The 18,370-nt window shown below is 45.4% G+C and overlaps 1 protein-coding gene across 1 annotated transcript; it reads left to right on the top strand.

The window, feature by feature from the left end:
• The first annotated feature begins 3,599 nt into the window (after positions 1-3,599).
• LOC144740440 (NIPA-like protein 2) lies at positions 3,600-14,600 on the top strand. Its single transcript, XM_078623291.1, has 10 exons — positions 3,600-3,659; positions 4,259-4,427; positions 9,290-9,349; positions 9,761-9,882; positions 11,457-11,553; positions 12,490-12,625; positions 12,756-12,844; positions 13,826-13,889; positions 13,964-14,061; positions 14,494-14,600. The coding sequence occupies exons 2-10, from the start codon at positions 4,340-4,342 to the stop codon at positions 14,598-14,600; spliced, it is 861 nt and encodes a 286-aa protein (XP_078479417.1). The 5' UTR covers positions 3,600-3,659; positions 4,259-4,339.
• Positions 14,601-18,370: the final 3,770 nt, after the last annotated feature.

The raw sequence follows: 18,370 nt of genomic DNA, 5'->3' as shown, positions 1-18,370 counted from the left end.
CTGAAACTGATTATCTTTTTGTGCATTTTCTACTTTGGAAATTAGATGGATGTGTAGGAAGAGTGAGTGAAATAATAATCAGAGGGGAATTAATTCCTAATTAATTTAATCAATTTATTTGTTATGCAATTCATTTCTCCAATACCTATTTACTATTACTTCTCATTCTTTTATATAACTTTGTTGTATAATTTATGTACCCAAATATATACTGTATATTTAGCATAGATGCATATTTTTAATTCTTATTTATATTTAACATATATATATGTAAAGCGACTGGATAGATCAGTGGGCTAGCTCACTGACTATGGTGCAGGTCGCCGGATTGGCAAGGCCCTTCATGGTGTATATGCCTATACCTCAGGATGAGTGAGACGATAACTATTAGAGTCATACCGGCTCGGACGACACCCGGGTCAACAAGGTCTGCGTCGGGTGTTGAGGAACCAGGGCACCCTGATGTTCAATGGGGCTACTGAAACAAGACACTCATGGAGCAGGGCAGAGAATATGGTACTGATGGAGTGTTACTACGGGAGTAACCCCAGTGAGAGAGGGTAAATGCAGAGGATGTGGGAGAAATGGTTGCTTCGCTACCCTACATCCTCACTGACGAAGAAACAGCTCTTAGCTCAGTGTTCGAATATCCGCAATAGGAAGTTGCTATCACAGCTAGAGATTGATGAGGTGCAGCGTTGTACCTCATCCACGGTACAAATATGCTACGGCAAGGGGGAGCCGTGACGCCAAGTCATTATGGGGGTGGTTTCACTACCACCCCCAAATATCGAGATTGGGTACCACACCCCAACGACGGAAAGACTGAACACAAGGGCAGCTGACCTGAGAGAGAGAATCATGAAGTCCTGGGGGAACACAGTTACCTCCTGCTTGCCGAGGCTGAAGAACAAAGTACCAGAACCAGTCTCTGCTGGATGACCTGAACAATGCACTGCTAACTATCCCTACCACTACCATCACTGAGCACACACAGCTGATGTACGCAGCAGCAACAGTAACCCTGAAGATGTTTGGCTACAAGATAAACAGCATGAGTAGTCGCCAGACGGTTGACCCATGGAGGAGAAGGCTAGAGGCAAAAATCATGGCGGCATGGAGAGAAGTCAGTCTTCTAAGAGAACTAAGCAGAGGTGCCAATCTAAAGAAAGAACAGCACTAGCTACGCCTAAAGAGATACACAAGAGAGGTAGAGGCCAGGAGAATAAAGCAGGTCTACTCTCAATGGCAGGGTAACAAGGCCTGACTTGATTCATGCCTAATGGCTCAAGAAGCTGACTGCACTCCATGACCACCTAGCAGCACAGATGAACCAGCTGCTAATATCAGGAAGCCACCCAGAGTGGCTAACCCAGGGCCAGACAGTCATCATAATGAAGGACCCCCAGAAGGGAACAATACTATCCAACTACCGCCCTATAACCTGCCTCAGCACCACATGGAAGCTCCTATCAGGCATCATAGCAGCTAAGATGAGTAGGCACATGGACCAATACATGTGCAGAGCACAGAAGGGAATAGGCACCAACACTAGAGGAGCCAAACACCAGCTACTGGTTGACAGGGCAACTGAGATTGACCCGAGATTGCAAGACCAGGAACACCAACCTGTGCAATGCCTGGATTGACTACAAGAAAGCCTACGACTCAATGCCACACACATGGATACTGGAATGCTTAAAGCTGTATAACATCAACAGGACACTAAGAGTTCATTCAGACCTCCATGAGGCTGTGGAAGACGACTCTGGAGGCCAACTCAAAGCCAATTGTACAGGTGAGCAACAGGTGTGGCATATATCAAGGAGATGCTCTATCCCCCCTGCTGTTCTGCATTGGCCTAAACACCCCCTCAGCCAGATCATCTCAAAGAGTGGCTATGGATACCAGGTCTGAAGTGTAACATCCATCAGCCACCTCCTCTACATGGAGGACATCGAGCTGTATGCCAAGAATGAGCGTGATTCACCTCACCCCGGATCTACAGCAAAGACACTGGGATGTCATTCGGACTAGACTAATGCGTGCGGATGATAACGAGAAGAGGAAAGTTGATCTCAACCGAGGGGGGTTGACCTACCTGAAGGGAACATCGCAGATGTGCAGGAAAGCTACAAATACCTGGGGATCCCACAGGCAAATGGCAATCATGAGGAGGCAGCTCGGAAGTCAGACACAGCCAAATACCTCCAGAGGGTAAGACAGGTCCTGAGAAGTCAGCTGAAGAACAAGAATAAGATCCAGGCCAGTAACACCTATGCCCTGCCAGTGATCAGATACCCAGCTGGTATAATATCCTGGCTACTGGAAGAGATACAAGCCACTGATATCAAGACAAGGAAGCTCCTTACCATGCATGGAGGGTTTCACCCCCAAGTCACGTGTCCTGAGGCTGGACACAAAGCGAAAGGAAGGGGGCCGACGACTAGTATGTGTCAGCACTACTGTCCAGGAGGAAACGGCGAACCTCCAGGAATACATCAGGAAAATGGCCCCCAATGACCAACTGCTAAGTGAATGCCTCAGGCAACAAAAGATGCCCAGTAAAGACGAGGGCCCAGAGGGACTATCATGGAAGGATTGCTTGGCATGTACCATCGGCAAGTAGTGGAAGTGGCTGATAGCGAGAAAACATACCAGTGGCTGGAAAAGGCTGGACTGAAGGACAGCACAGAGGCGCTACTCATGGCTGCACAGGAACAGGTCCTGAACACCAGAGCAATAGAGGGCGGAGTCTACTACACGAGACAAGACCCCAGGTGTAGGCTGTGTAGAGACGCCCCTGAGACAGTCCAGCATATCACAGCAGGGTGTAAGATGCTGGCAGGCAAGGCATACATGGAACAACATAACCAGGTAGCGGGGCATAGTGTACAGGAACATCTGCACTGAGTATGGACTGGAGGTCCCAGGGTCCAGATGGGAGACACCCCATCCAGATCCAGACCGACAAAATGGTGATGGCCAATCAGCCTGACATAGTGGTGGTGGATAAATACCGGAAGAAAGTGGTGGTGATAGATGTAGCAATACCCAGTGATGGCAACATCAGGAAGAAGGAGCACGAGAAGCTCGAGAAATACCAAGGATGTGGGGTGTGAAGGCAACAGTGGTACAATGACTCCAGCAGATATCAGGAACAACATCAGAGATCTCTGTCCAAAAGAGTGCAATGCTAGGAACGGCTAAGATCCTGCGCAGAACCCTCAGGCTCCCAGGCCTCTGGTAGAGGAGTCTGAAGGAGACACCGCCCATGAGGAAGATTTTTTATTTTGTTTTTTTGTAAATAATTCTTTTGGGAGGAACTTTTTACTATCTTATGAAAGACCTTAACATTTATTGGCTGAATCAGCATATTGTTTCATTTCATCGGATATTGAGTAAAATGTGAGTGGTTCTTGTGTATGTAGATGTGGAATGTTTTGGAGCAAGCTCGTCTGCCGTTGTCATGGCGATGACCGATGTGACAGCTGGAGGGACGGCTGCAGGTGTATGATGGGAGCTGCTGTGTGGCCTGGAGAAGTGGAGCGTGACCTAATCTCCCGTGTGTTTACTGTTTGCTGCCACAGACTTATCTCGTGGGAATCATCATCTCCATCTGTGGGAATGTCCTCATCAGCGTTTCACTCAACATCCAGGTAAGTGCAGGAACGCTGAGTCGTCCGACTCACAGCAGGTACTTAACGCTTGTCGCATCCTCTTCTTCGTTCTCACTGAACACTGTGAGGCTGCCGCTCTCCTCAGTTCCCTGTCTGTCTGTGGCTGTCAGCAATTGACTAAACAGCAGTTTAAGACCAGCGTGAAACCTGAAAAATAGAATGTAGCACTGTGATGCACAGAGAGAGTATATTAAATCACATTATATTACATTATATTAAAGGAGAACCTGCTGAGAAATGACTATTGTGTTTTTATTAGAGAGTAGACGACTTGTCAACGCAGTGCACATCTGTTTACCTTAGAGCTCCCCCACCTCATTGATTCCATTAATTGGTGTCATGCCTCTTCGGAGATGAGATGCTAATTGTTATTGCAGTGTTTGGGATTGTGTGACAGGGTTTTTAATGCTGCGTCATTCAACGGTAAGAAATGAAACAAATCACGTTTGAGTTGATATTATCATGTTTTGTCTCTCCAATGAGACACACGTGTCCATAGATATATTTGACTGCTGAGAACTGTGTGAGTTCGTTTTTGGAATGAACTCAAATGACCGTTGCCTCTCTCCTTCTGACAGAAATATGCCCATGTCCGTCAGTGTCAGCGCGGCTCCAAGCCCTATTACACCTCAGCGCTGTGGTGGTGCGGTGTGGCTCTCATGGGTGTCGGGGAACTGGGGAACTTTGCTGCCTACGGCTTTGCCCCGGCATCACTCATCGCCCCACTCGGCTGCGTGTCTGTTATAGGTACGTGTCAGCTCCTTTTTGTTTCCTCTGAGTGAGAGGAAGCAGGAAACGTTTCTTCTTCGGGGAAGAACAGGAAGCATTTCCAGACATTCCTGCTCTCCAGCTCTTCGTTTCACTCCAGCTGGTCGAGGCAGAAGGCCGTCCCAGGTTACAGAGCCCATCGCCAAGAGCTTCTCATGTGAATGTTTGGTTTCTATTGGAACAGGTTGCTGAGATAAATGTTGTGTTGAAGGACAGAGACTCTTTAGAGTGATAAAGCGTCGTGTGTTTAGCATATTTATGACGTTATAACTCGGCGGTTTTCCATCCTGCGGAGTGAGACAAGCTGTTACAAACTCGACTGGATTCATTAGCCAATGAAAACACAGCCGGTGCGGCTGGCAGCTGCCCGGTGCTCGACGCTCCAAACGCAGGTTAAATATTAAACAGGTTCACTTCTCCGCTCCTGCTGCTCATCACTCACTGCGCGGGAGGTGGTGACTCATGGATATTAATGACAGCTATTATCCAAACTCCTCAAACCACCTTTTTTTTTTCTATCGCCACATCGACCAAGTGGATGAATAAATCCCAGAGCAAAACCACAAATCTTGTTAAGAGGGCTGCAGCCGTATGTTTAGTTTGCATGGAGAAGTGTTTTACTTAGCAATGACTCTTTTTTTTTAAAAAATGCGACACAGTGGTATAGTGGTTAGCCCTTTCGCCTCACAGGTCCCTGGTTCAATTGGGGATTAAACCATGCACTGACAGCGTCATCACACACGTTGTGTATGAACACACAAGTCTCCAGAACGCTCTCCTCTTGTACTGTACGTCTCTGTCGGCTCTTTACGAGCTGGGAGAAGGCTCAGGGGGCGGAATGTAAACAAGATAAGAGCAAGATGGACGGCGGAGAAGAAACTACGGATACACAACAGAAAAGAGACACAGATTAGATGACGGTAGACAACAAACAAGCTGCAGTAATTATGTGCAGTTTCCTCACGAGACACTTAATTCCCTGTATATCTTTTTTTGATTTCATTTTGATGGACTTATTTGTTTTGTTTCCTCTCATCCTCAGCGTTTCATTGTGTTGTTGACTTCTGCAGTAGGTGATAACTATATTCAGAAGTGTTATGACGATTTTTTTTACACATGTTTTCAGCAACTGTCTCGTCAAGTGGACACTTCCGAATCACACATGCTCTTATCTCTATAGCAATGAAAATATGACTTAATGGGCAGAAAGAGTAGATGATAGATTCAGTAGGAACATTATTGCTGTGTCTTGTCTAATCAGCATTGTATTGAACAGCACACAGTGCGAAATCAAAAAGTAGAATAGCAAGTATGCAATTTGACACACGCATGGAGATTCAAATTAAATAGCAGCACAAAAAAAAAAACCCAGTAGCAGCAGTAATCTGCAGTGGAAAGTAGAAAAAGCTGCAGAGAACCAGGAGGAGACGCTCTGCTCTGGCACACCGTCGCCCATCTCTGATGATGACAGCATCATCCCCTGTGCGCTCACACGGAGCCTCCGTACCAGCTCTGTCATCAAACAGAGAAGAGTCACGTCAAATCAGGTTTTATTTGTAGAGCTCCAATTCACAGCAGCATTTATCTCATGACACTCAGACAACTGCTGATGGAAACCAACATGGACATGAGCTGCTGTTGGCCGCGGAGACGAGGAACAACATCCTTTTACAGGCACAGAAAGACATGGGGATGGCCTTCTGCCTCGACCAGTTGGAATGAAACAACGAGAGCAACAGGGAGACGGAGAGAGAGGTTCAAATCAGTGAATTATTGAATTTAAGATAAGTTGAGTCTTTTCTTAACTAAAGGTTCTTGACATGTTAAAAGTAGTGGTATCACTCTTGGTAAGTTGTCCTGTATGACCATGAATTGAAAAGTGTAATTGTAGTTATTCAGAAATCAGCAGTTTCCTACATTTGGAAGCTTTTGTTCTGCATCAGTCCTGCACCATTCAGCCTGACAGAGGTCTGACACACATGTCACCGTGTGGACGTCCTCCACATCCTCTGGGTGTGAGCTGTTCTGAGAGGAGGATGACACTTTGTCGCTGAGAGAATATGTGGCAGTGTGTGTTTGCCCTCAGGGAGGTTCACGCCCCCACACAAATGATCTGATGTACACGCACACACCTCCATAAACACACAGGAGTGGCGACAGAAGCGTGCCCCCCCAGAGGTTCATTTAATCAGGTCTTGTGAATCTCACTCCGTATGGTGTTGCTATGGTTACTTGTCCCCGAGGCATGACGGAGTCCTAAATGTGTACGTGAACATGCCCGCTGTATGAAATATTAAACAACTGACGGTTTCATCTGAATACCAAGAGAGTCTTTATAAACTTCCTGTTTGACAGGGTCGTCCCTGCAGCACTGTGACGTCTGTGGCTCGTCTCACAGCCCCACGACAAGTGTGTGTGGATAGGTACTGTTTAGCCGCCAGTGTTTTAGTTTAGCTCTATTGTTGTGATTTGATGTTAACACCGTCTTTCATGAGTGGATATTACAAGACTTGTGTTTTATTTATTACAATGATGGTATTCTATCTTATATATATTATATTATTAGGTGTATAAATCACCTATTTCTTTAAAACCTTCCCAAATTTCTCTCTGTGTCTGTTGCTACAAATCTAAATCAATGGTGTTACCATGGTTATTTGTGGTACAGGCTGGAGTGTATCACAAATGTATTATATACATTATTACATGTCGTATATAGACATAATGTAAGTAAAACAATAAGCAGTACTGTGTACAAATGCAAACATTACTAGTCTATTTTTAGGAATGAAATAGATGCTAAGTGAAAGAACTGAAGAACAATCTAAATCCATCTAAATCCATCAAAACGTTATTCTTACTTTCTTTACTTTTTCACACTTGTCTCAAACGTTTGTGATGTGTATGTGGGATATGGATGTGATCACATACAGTTTCTAGGCCTGGAAAGGGTTAAACCTGTTATGGAATTAGTACCGGAGCGTCATCCCTCTGTTGATGAGAAGTAAATGAGCATTTTGCTGAACACTGGGTTTAATACACGTAAAGAACCTGTCCGTCATGGCGTGCAGACATCTGCTAATCCCGCAGGCGGCAAGCGGTGTATCTCTGTCACACCGAGCTGTTCAAGCTCTGGAGCTAATCTCCTTAGGAAGGTGCCAGAGTGTTTCTTTTCTAAATTGGTATTTTGAAGAAATGTGTCCGTTCAGTAGACTTTGTCACCTGCACAGCTCGTTTGTTTGTCTGCCAGAGGTTCACCGCAGGTCTAAATGGGCCAGCGACCATTTGATTTCGTGTATTACTCCTGGAATGAACAGATGTGGAGCGATCTGCTCAGTTTGACAGCTGAGGACCGACAGTGTGCATCATCATGATAGTTAAGTTGTGATACAATATAATCAGGATACACTATATTTGCTCTTAGTACTAAGTAATATTTTTAAATATTTGTAAAAGTTAATTTTTTTTTACCTTGCTGTTAATTGAGAATAGATTAGATAGTGACTATATTATTAATGTTATATATATTGGGTTTTTTTTCATGATGTAACATATTACAGGTAACAAGTTTTGTGTGCTAAAAATAAATTTGTAGTTTCAGATTTCAACCAAAATGTTGCACTAAACAAGTGGACTAGAAATTATTAAAACAGATTAAAATCATAAATAGAAAAAATAAATCGTGACTTGTGCACAAAACAGCTGCAACAAAAAAAATCTTTTAAAAAATCCAATAAAATAAACACATTTGCCACGACTGTATCAATATAATATCGCCATGGAAAATATTGTGATATTGTACTGTATTGTTATTTTGTTTTTACCTCTCCCAGTTAAAACCTGTCTGTGGCTGTTTGCTATTACTTGTGTCTGTCTTCTCGTTGGAGAAAGCGGTGTGTGTGTGGGCTGCGCGTGTATTGACACATCTGTGCGTCTGTGTTGCGATCCATCCTCGTCAACGTGCTGTATTTATTGTTGCTCTCGGGCTGGTGGTGCATGTCCTCAGGAAATATGGAGGAGACTAATCTGAGGCTCAGCTCATGTGAGACTGATTGCGTCTCAGCCTCTCGCTCACTGACGCTGATGGTGATGAATGGGTTCATCCAATATGTGCCATACATGCAATCACATCTTGCTGTAATATGATTTTATTTTATGAAGTCCTAATGAGTTCCATTCATCTCCGTTTGCTGACAGGTTTTATCGCGCCGATCAAAACCTGCATGAATTTCACATGCTCTTGTGTTTATGGTGACAGGTGTTTAGTATCACTGTTCCCGACGATGTACTTCTGTAATTTGTGTACGCTTATGTTGTTATTATCACACCATGGCCGTGAAACCATGCACACGTGCAGCTCATTTTCAATCAAGTGTCTGATCCAGCTTTTATCTCAACAAGGAATTTACACGCGACCACTAAATCAACCCAGTCAGGTCAGATTTTACTTGTGAATTTATTTGTAATTCACAATTATCCCATGAACTGACTGCTCTGACATGAGCAGCTCTTACAGGCTCTAACGCTACATGTAGATGGCCTTCTGCCTCGACCAGCTGGAGTGACACAAAGAGATCAACAGGGAGAAAGAGACATGTAGATTTATGCCCATTATTCTGTTGTTCTATTTCATTTGAATACACAACTGTGCAGCTTTACAGTGTGAAGCTTTTTGGTAGTATTTTTACTCTGAACAACTGCTGATTATATGAATTGTTTTGTGACCAAAGATCCTGTTCATTTGAAGTTGGATTTATTCTGTCTTCAAGCTCGTCATCAGTGTGGAGTCCGATTCTGTTTGTTCGGTGTCAAACTGACAGTTTTGTATTTTCACTTTCCAGCCAGCGCCATCATATCCGTCATCTTCCTCAAGGAGACGGTGCGCGTCTCTGACATTGTTGGTAAGCAAACACAAACACACACACACACACACAGATTGACGGTTTGAGTTCATATTTATAACAAAGACAGAAGAAACATATTAGATGTTCCGTGAGGCGGAGCAGGAACATATTTCCCACGAGTCGTTTGTGGCAATGTAAGAAGAATAAATATGTCTGTGCTGGTGTATTAATATGTATTTCCTGAGACACTTTTGTTTTTCTTGCTGCAAAGTGACATGAGATGATTAATTACAGCTGCTACAAATTCACATCTGGACCACACGGCTCCGACGACGTCCGCACACTGTAAAAAGATTCATCCTTTACCCTTCATAAGACAACAATCTGTTATTGTATCATACAGTTCTTATTACTATTCAATGTTGAATAGTTCGGTGGAGTCAAACTATTTGTCCTCTCCGTCTTCAGGTGGGACCTTAGCAATAACAGGAACGTACCTCCTGGTGACCTTTGCCCCCCACACCTCCACACACATCACAGCCCAACTGGTGCAGTACTATGCCGTCAGCTGGCACTTCCTGCTCTACCTGGTACGTAACATAATAAGATTCATCCAGTCTATGGAGGGGGTCGACACGGTGGACCAGTGGTTAGGAACTGTCACGTCGCAGCAAGACGTGGTTTACTAACACTCGAGGAGTCTGCAGGAATCGGACACTACCTGATGGAAGCTAAAAGGAGCAGCAGTGTGGGAGCTCTGTGTTCTCCGTCTCTGAGGTGAAACTTCAATCGTAGAAAAACACTCTTCAAGACTGAGAAGGAGCGAGGTGCGCTCAGTGTGAACGCGGGATTTGAACAGTACAAAATAAAAAACATGTAGATTCAACAAAACAAACATTAACAGTTACGACGCTGCAGGCAACTGTGGGCGGGTGAGTAGGGAAGTAACGATCTGAGGCTTAGGCTTTCACCGTCATACGAGAAGAATCTGTCGGGGGGGGGACATGTTCCAGGAGATGTTCCAGGGTGAGCGGGGTCGGAGTCCACCTGCACCTTCTCTGCACAGCAGTGTCTCTGTTTTCTGTGTGACGGCCGATCGTCTGTCCGACCAGGTGGAGATGAACCTTTGAGATAACGGACAGCAGCCAAGTCCAATCCTTTTTAGATGAATCACCAGACAGAAGCAGAGCTACAAAGTCTTTTTCTCCTTCTAGTTGACATCACATACTTGATTGTTTTGGGGCTGTTCCAGGCATGATGTGACGTTCTTGACCTGATGCTAAGGAACATAATCTATAAACACATGCGTTTATAAGAAGTCAAACCACTCCCGCTTTACTGAATCAGATTCAGTGTCATCATATGTATATATGAGCTAACAGCTCATATATACATACAGTATATGAATATATACAACAGCTACAAATAAAAAGTAAGTTAGGAAAGACAACCAAAGCTCCACGGTAAATACACGATATACCTCCAGAGCTATTATACCTGTACAGCTGCACCGATGTGAGTGAGCTCACCCTCCTGTGGCCGACGGACGGTGACGAATACTCGTCTCGTCCTTAAGGGAGAACAGGATTAACTGTAGCCGGTGATTAATCAGAGGAAGAGGAAGTATCCATCACTGTCTTCTGGTTATTCTGCTGAGGTCACACCGTGATTTCATCTGGAAGGACCGTTTCAGAGTGTCACTCTGTGTGTGTGTGTTAAGTGCTACATCAATAATGAGTGACCCAGATCTTCTGAAGCCTTCAAAGACTGATGTATCCCTGACACAAGCTTATTTCAAATGTTTGCCAAAGCCCGGCGACGGCTTTGGAGAGACATCTAAAGGTCAGCTTGCAATTTTTTTGTCTTCTCTTCTTATTCCCCGTCCATTAGAGCTCGCTGGTTGCTTCGCAAAAGGTCCTCAAGCAGCTGGATGCGAGTGGCCTCACAAGGACCGCCCGGGGGCCCTTCTCATTAAAGACCAGCGACTCGTTTCATTTTCATCCGTTGTAATTAAAGCGCACCTCCCACTCTCACAAACAGCTCTTTGATACAGATGAGGTGACGAGAACAAGTAGAACCCACTCTGCTTTTCATTTTCTGTGCCTGGACCGAGGACACGGCGGATCCGCATGAATTAACCCCCTTCCCCCTCGGTCTCTCCCAGTTTATAGAGGCCGTCGTCTTCTGCATCCTGCTCTACGTGTACAAGAGGAGACATGCAAAGCACATCGTCGTCGTGATGCTGCTGGTGGCTCTGCTCGGTACGACCACGCGGGTTACGGGTGAAAACAGTTTTAGCGAGTCCGATTTGCTTTGTTGCCTGGCTACCAAAAAAACAGACCTGCTCGAGTGAAACACGGCAGGAAACAAATGACCAAAGTCACGTAGAGACGAGTGCAAATTCATCTAATTTCTGACTGTACACCAACTAATCATGAATCAGGCATAATGATGTCCAGGCATCGATTAAGGCTGCCAGGGGCCCCTAGGCTACAGTAACTGTACACCCCCCCCCCCCCAACCACACACAAAAACACACAGGCATTAAGCAACAATCGTATACAACAACGACAATTGAACACCTACTCTTGCAAAACTGGCATCTGATTTTAGTGATTGATGTGGTGGTGTGGGGGGGGGGCTACAGTCTGTGTGTTGATCCACTGATGATGTAATTTAGAATTACACCAATGACAAACACGATATTACAGCTCACCCAATGAACCACCCCTGACCAACAACAGTCAATATGCACAAGAGCAGATCTGTTTTTTCTGTGGATCTTATTTTTTAGGGTTTTTTTTATTGTATTGAATTTATATTTGTTGTCTTTTAATGTTTTTTTACGTCTTTAGTCTTTTTAATCCTTAAGTCTTTTTTGAGCTGCATGTTTTATGAATGGTGCTGTACATATTTTTATTATGGTTCATTTGCTTCAGTATTATTATTTCTTTAGCTCTTTTTTTCCATCCTTGTTTAGTTTTGTTTAATTTGGAATCAAAGAATACTTAGATGACATTTCTAATTCCATTCATGACATTAAGTCCATTCGATGTCATTCGTATCGAGTTAGAAAAGGATTCATGGGAGTATGTTGGTTGTTTACCGGACTACGACTCTGACTGACTTTCACCGTAGAGGCGTCTGTGCTGCTGTCGGTTGTTGAAGGGAACGCTGCTGGTTGTGTGTTGTTGCAGCCTCTCTGACGGTCATTTCCGTCAAAGCTGTCTCTGGGATGATCACCGAGTCGATCAAAGGTCATCTGCAGCTCATCTACCCCATCTTCTACGTCATGTTTGTCGTCATGGTCGCCTCCTGCGCCTTCCAGATCAAGTTAGTCATGGTTGTCGTCTCCTTTTCTTTCTCCAGTCGCACACTGTGAATAATTTGCACCACTATGACGTGTGAAAATTTGTGTAACTTTCATGTGACATCGCCCCTCACCCTTTCTGCTTCTCCCCAGATTCCTCAATCAGGCGATGAAGATGTTCGATGCTACAGAGGTGGTCCCGATCAACTTTGTGTTTTTCACTGCCAGCGCCATTGTTGCAGGTGAGTTAACAGCGTTCACACCTCGTATCACTCACTGCTGATATCCTGTTAAAGGGTGAAGGACGTGTCAGTGTCAGTAACCACAGTGACCACACCAAGTTTTGAATAATATGTCTTTGTCGAACCAGTATCATGGGCTCGATCATTGATGATCATTTTTGACACCGGGAACCAGAGAGAAAAAAATCTGAAGACACCGTCACCTTTGTCTTTGTATAACTCATACGCATGTTTCCTGAGCCAATGATGTAATAGCCCCACCTCTCCCTTAACCACACATGCGCCTACAACAACAATGGAAGATGTTAGTGTTGTGTTTGTGCTTCAGATGCAAATTTCTTGAGACGACTCTGTGTTTACGGACAAAAAAAATGTGAACGAAAAGTAGTGAATCAGTTAAATCTCCATGTGGACATGGGGTGACTGAAGAAACTGATGGCATCAGTAAACTGGGCACGTCGCGTCATTAATGTATTTATTAAAGCGGACAATTACTTGAACACGTGTGAACGCCCGTCGCTTACCGGCTTTGAATGCATCAGTCAAACCATGGCTGACAAGAGAGGTTTGTAAACTCATTGTGGCAATAAAACTAGACATTACAAACAGTTCTGCGCGGCTCATCGCTAGCAAGTCACCAGCACATATCATTTTTTAGAAATGTCAAGGTAGCGCTATTGCTTTACACACACACACACACACACACACACACAGTCTGTCAGGGTGTCTCAGCAGCAGACTTGTAAACGAGGGTAGTGAGCGCAGGAAGAAGATACATGTTGAGAGGAAATAGTTGTGAAGGCTAATCAGTGTCAGCACACCGGTTTGGAGCTCTGCAGCAGTAAATCTCCCTCCTCCTGTCGCCGCAGTCTGTGTTGTACAACTCAGTTCCCCAAACAAATAAAGCAGTGGAGAAAACCGCTGGAGCTATGATTGTCTGCGTGGTCAAACTAAATTGATTGTGCTTGTTCGTTTTTACAGGGATCGTATTCTATCAGGAATTTGAAGGCTTGGCCTTACTGAACATATTCATGTTCCTGTTTGGGTGAGCCTTCACAGACACGCCACTCACATCTTAGTTTACTGTGAAATCCTCATCTTCTCTTCTCCTTCAACCAGCTGTCTGCTGTCTTTCCTTGGAGTTTTTCTCATAGCCAGAAACAGGCCAAAAGCCAAGCAACAAGATCGGAATTTTATCGCCATGGACAAGATTCCCGGTACGTGTTTGTCCAGGGGTCCATTCCGGAAAGGAAAAGTCAATTCAGTCCATCAGTGACGCTGAAATTAGGAGAATTCTACAAACATGAAAATGTTTGGTTTGATCACTGTCAGTTGACATGCCGTTTTCCATCGTTTACCTGTGGTTATTTCATTCTGGGGAATATTCTGGAAGCTCTCGATTCTGTTTTCACATAAACTGTCCAAAACCAAAAATGTTCAAGTTTCATCACGTCAGGATGAACACACTGAGGGGTTTCACCAAAGCTGCTTCCTGGAACGGGCCCTGCTCCCTCCCCCACTGCGCTGCATGTACCTCCACACCTGTTTGTTTTGAGGGTGGACTGCAGAGTGGCCGGCAGCGATAGCAGGAACGTGGATAACGTCTGCAGACACGATGCTCTGACCGGCCGTGCTGTCTGTGTGCACAGGGAGGAGCCGCACAGACAGAGTGCAGCCCGAGGCCAAAACGCCGACATGTGGATCGCTGGCGGCCAAGCTGGTGTGCAGCAGAGACGTCCAGACAGACGACACATAGGACCGGCTCCAGGCAGTCAGCTGATGGTCAGTCTCAGCGTTTTAGTATTTGTTATATAAGAACGCCACACGACCAAAGTGCAACCGCCAATGAGTCGGACCGTGACAGAAGCCTGTAAAACAATAGTGTGATCAGTTGTCATCAACAGGACAAAGTGTTTGAACAGAGGAAGTGCACTTCTGCCCCCTAATGGTGGGAGTCACTGGAGGATGGTCTGTGCTGATGTGAATGTTGGTTGGTTGGTTGGTTAGTAAAAGATGCTCACATGTCGTCTCAACTTTCTTCTTTCCGTTCCAGAAAGCAGGTTTAGAGAAAAGTCTGTTTGAATTTGTTTTTAATGACTGAAATTTAAAAAGCAGTAATGTGCATGTGCACTGCCTACTTCACCTCAAATAAACCGCAGTGACCTGCTTCCAGACTTTGTTGCCAAGCAACCAAACTCGTACCGACCACCTACACTTCATGGGGTGTGTAGGAAGTTGGTGCTGATGCCAGAGGAACTATAAAAAGAAACTAAATCCACTGCTGAAGGTTAGTAGAGTTCTACAACAGCATGTTGCATTTTGGTCATTTTATTAGATGACACACGACCCATGTATGTGACGTCTGAAGAAAATGTCACAAAGCAAACTACTGTCAGCATCATCAGGTCAGTGATTGGAAAATGGGTTAAAAGAAAAACCAAAACAAACTCTGCTGACATCGTATTTAAAGAAAAACAAAGTCTTCAGCTGGTCATCCAGTGGAAAGGACCATGTCAGGGCATCACTCTGGTCTCCTCAGCTGACTCCTCTCCACCTCAGTGACGACAGGTTCACTTCTCCCCCCGGCGTCCCCTTCACACCTCGATGTTGACTTTAGTAAAGCGGTAGTGGAGCGAGGTGGGGTTGCGCAGCAGCACTGTTCCTCTGTGTTCCGGCGGCTGCGTGACGAGGGTGTGAAGGAGACCGGCCACGCTCACGAACCCCAGAGCTTCTCCGCAGCCGGCGGACAGCGAGAAGTCGCCCTGGGTGACCCAGCCCAGCGTCAGCCGGGAGCAGTGAGAGGTGACGCTGGGCAGAGGCTCCGGCCACAGCCCCAACACAAGGTCGGCATCAGTCTGATCAGCGGCAGCGGCCCTGGAGTTCTTCTGCCGACGTTTGACTCTGCTTTTGAAGTGGTCTTTGTGGGGCGGCTCCTGAGGACCGCTGCTGCCACGCCCCTTCGACAGCAGCTTCAAGTCATCTGTGGTCGGCACGCACACGGCGGCGTGGAGGTCTGGTTTGCCCTTTGACAGCAGCGACAGACGAACCCACACCAGACTCGTCCCGTGTGCCTTCAGGAAACACGCCTTGGCTGTCACGTTCAGAGGTGGCGGCTCTGCGACGCGGCCGAGCCTCTGACCTTTAGAGGTCGTAGGTCGACACCACGCGGAGAGCAGCCTCAGAGACTTTCTGTTCCTGGAAGTAAATGAACAGCCGATTCAGATTTATTTCCACTGGCTCCGGAAGCGCCCCCCCAGAGACATGTTTTAAATTCCAAACAGTCAACAGCCGATGGAAGGCCAGGTCTGGATTTTACTAATGAACTTAGTAGGATATGTTCAACTCTCCCTCTCTGCCGATGTCTACCGCAGATGATCCAGGCACGACTGGGTCTGAGTGTTCTCACCTGGAACGTCACGATGAAACCGAGGCGGGCTGCAGAAAGCAGAACCGCCTTTCAAGCTGTTGAGGGAAAATTAAAGCCCACAGTCCCAAAGCATGCACATGTCTACTTCGATCCTTTAAAGGAGAAGAGGTCCATCTAAGCGTTTAGTTCCCAACATGATACAAGAAACATTTACAGCACAAACCAAGTCATTTACCTCAGGACGGTGAAACGGCTTTGAAGCGTCGTCGCTGCGACATCCTTATGTGATGTCACTACCTCCATCGTGGCGTCACTCACTCCTTTTCTCTCCTCTTCTCCTCCTCCTCTTTCAATGAGATCCCACTCCTCGGCCAGCTGTTGCCACGGGCAACAGAACGGAGCAAGGCAGCCTTGTTTGATGTAGTTAGGTCTTTTGGCGGGAGGACGCCTACAGAAGAGGTCAGAAGGTCAAAGCCTTGGACTGTTTGGGCAAACTGGGACAGCATGTCACATTTTCATGTGCATGGAGGAAACATTCAGATCCCTTCTTATTCTGACAGCAGTTCACTCAGTCAACCTCTATTTCTAGAGCACTTCAGACTAAGAAAATGTGACAAATATTGTCAGCGTTCAATCTTTACAAAAGACAGAACCCACCCAGCACCTGAATCATTAAAATCAAACATTGTGATACGAAGAAACACCAGAGATATAAAACCCAGGAAAGGAAAAGGTGAATGAAAACAAACGAAATCACTGTAGGTGAATAAAGTCTATTAAAAACTGCAGAATGTAAATACTAGACGAGGGATGTTAAAATAATTAAAACAAAATAAAGAAGTCAGGAAGGTGTAGAAAGGGGCTGTTAGTGTAAAACAGACCAACATGTGTCAACATGTAGATAATGTAGATAATAATTTAAACAGCTCAAAAGACAGGTCCTGAGTTTGTATTTATCCCTCAGGTTCCGGGATAATAAAACGCTGCTTCTTATTGCGTTTTGGTTTGGACCTGCTGGATCTAGAGTGCTTGTAGTTGAAAAACAAATCTGCTAAACAGGTGGGACCAAGACCACCAGATGTTCAAGAATAGGAATGTATTATTCTGAAAATCCTTTTTAACTGGCCACAAACCACATGTGGTAACTTCACTGACACAAACTGAAACATTAGTTTGAAAAAAAGTCAGGAAAGTGTTGTAATAACCTAATAACTGTCTGAGGTAGAAAGTTTGTATTTCCAATGAAGGGATAATCAGCACATGCACCCACCACTCTTTCCTCAGCTGACCTTCTGAATTTGTCGAGGAGTTCGACCTCCTGCTCCTCCTGAAAACGAACTCCTGCAGGGCAGTCGGGGAAATCGTGGGGGAAGTGAGGGGCGCCTTTATTTTGGGAGTGTTTCAGGCTCATGTTCAGTCCAGCGATGCGGACTCCTCGGTAGACCTGGCAGAGGCACAGGTGGGGCAGGAAGAGAGTCAACACTGGACGTGAAGCTTGACAAACTAAAACAAACCCCAGGGCTTCCTGCCTGCGTTTTAATCTCAAGGTACACTGAACATTTTCACAGGTCTCCAACCGCCCCGAAGCAAAGACAAGGCAAGACAACAAACAGCAGATTTTAATCGGACAGTAAAAACAAAACAAACACCTCATCGGTGAGGCGTGGAGCCGAGGGCAGGTCGGAGAAGTTCAGGTAAGGTACGAACAAACTAACCACATAAACCAACAAATCAGATGGACCTGAGAGGAATTCAGTCATTTACTGATGAGTAAGTTGTTGGAAAATGTTATGAAAAAGTTGTTATGTTATGTTATGAAAAAGTTATATTGAATGTTCACAATCATGTCCTATGGAGGCAAAACAAATATATCCTGGTCGTGTCAATGATAAAATCCAGTTGGCTCGGACAAGCGGTGAATTAAATCAAAATGGAAAGAACCGTCTGTGGCGGAGATGTATCGGATCACATTGGATTGGATGAATGTACCTAATAAAGCGGCCAGGGGGTGGGGTCAGATGGATTTAGCAGATAAGGAGATAACCAACCAGAGGGATCCAGAAGGCCATGCCCCAGCCTTTGGGCAGCAGCAGGTCCCAGCCAGCCCCCCAGGAGCTCTTCTCACACCCCACCTGCTTACCCGGCTGGTGAACCAGCAG

The sequence above is a fragment of the Lampetra planeri genome, unplaced genomic scaffold, assembly GCF_965212315.1.
Source record: "Lampetra planeri unplaced genomic scaffold, kcLamPlan1.2.h2 scaffold_2154, whole genome shotgun sequence".
Taxonomy (NCBI): Eukaryota; Metazoa; Chordata; class Hyperoartia; order Petromyzontiformes; family Petromyzontidae; genus Lampetra; species Lampetra planeri.
The sequence above is the reverse complement of the archived record's forward strand: the minus strand, read 5'-3'. Positions and strand labels throughout refer to the sequence as shown.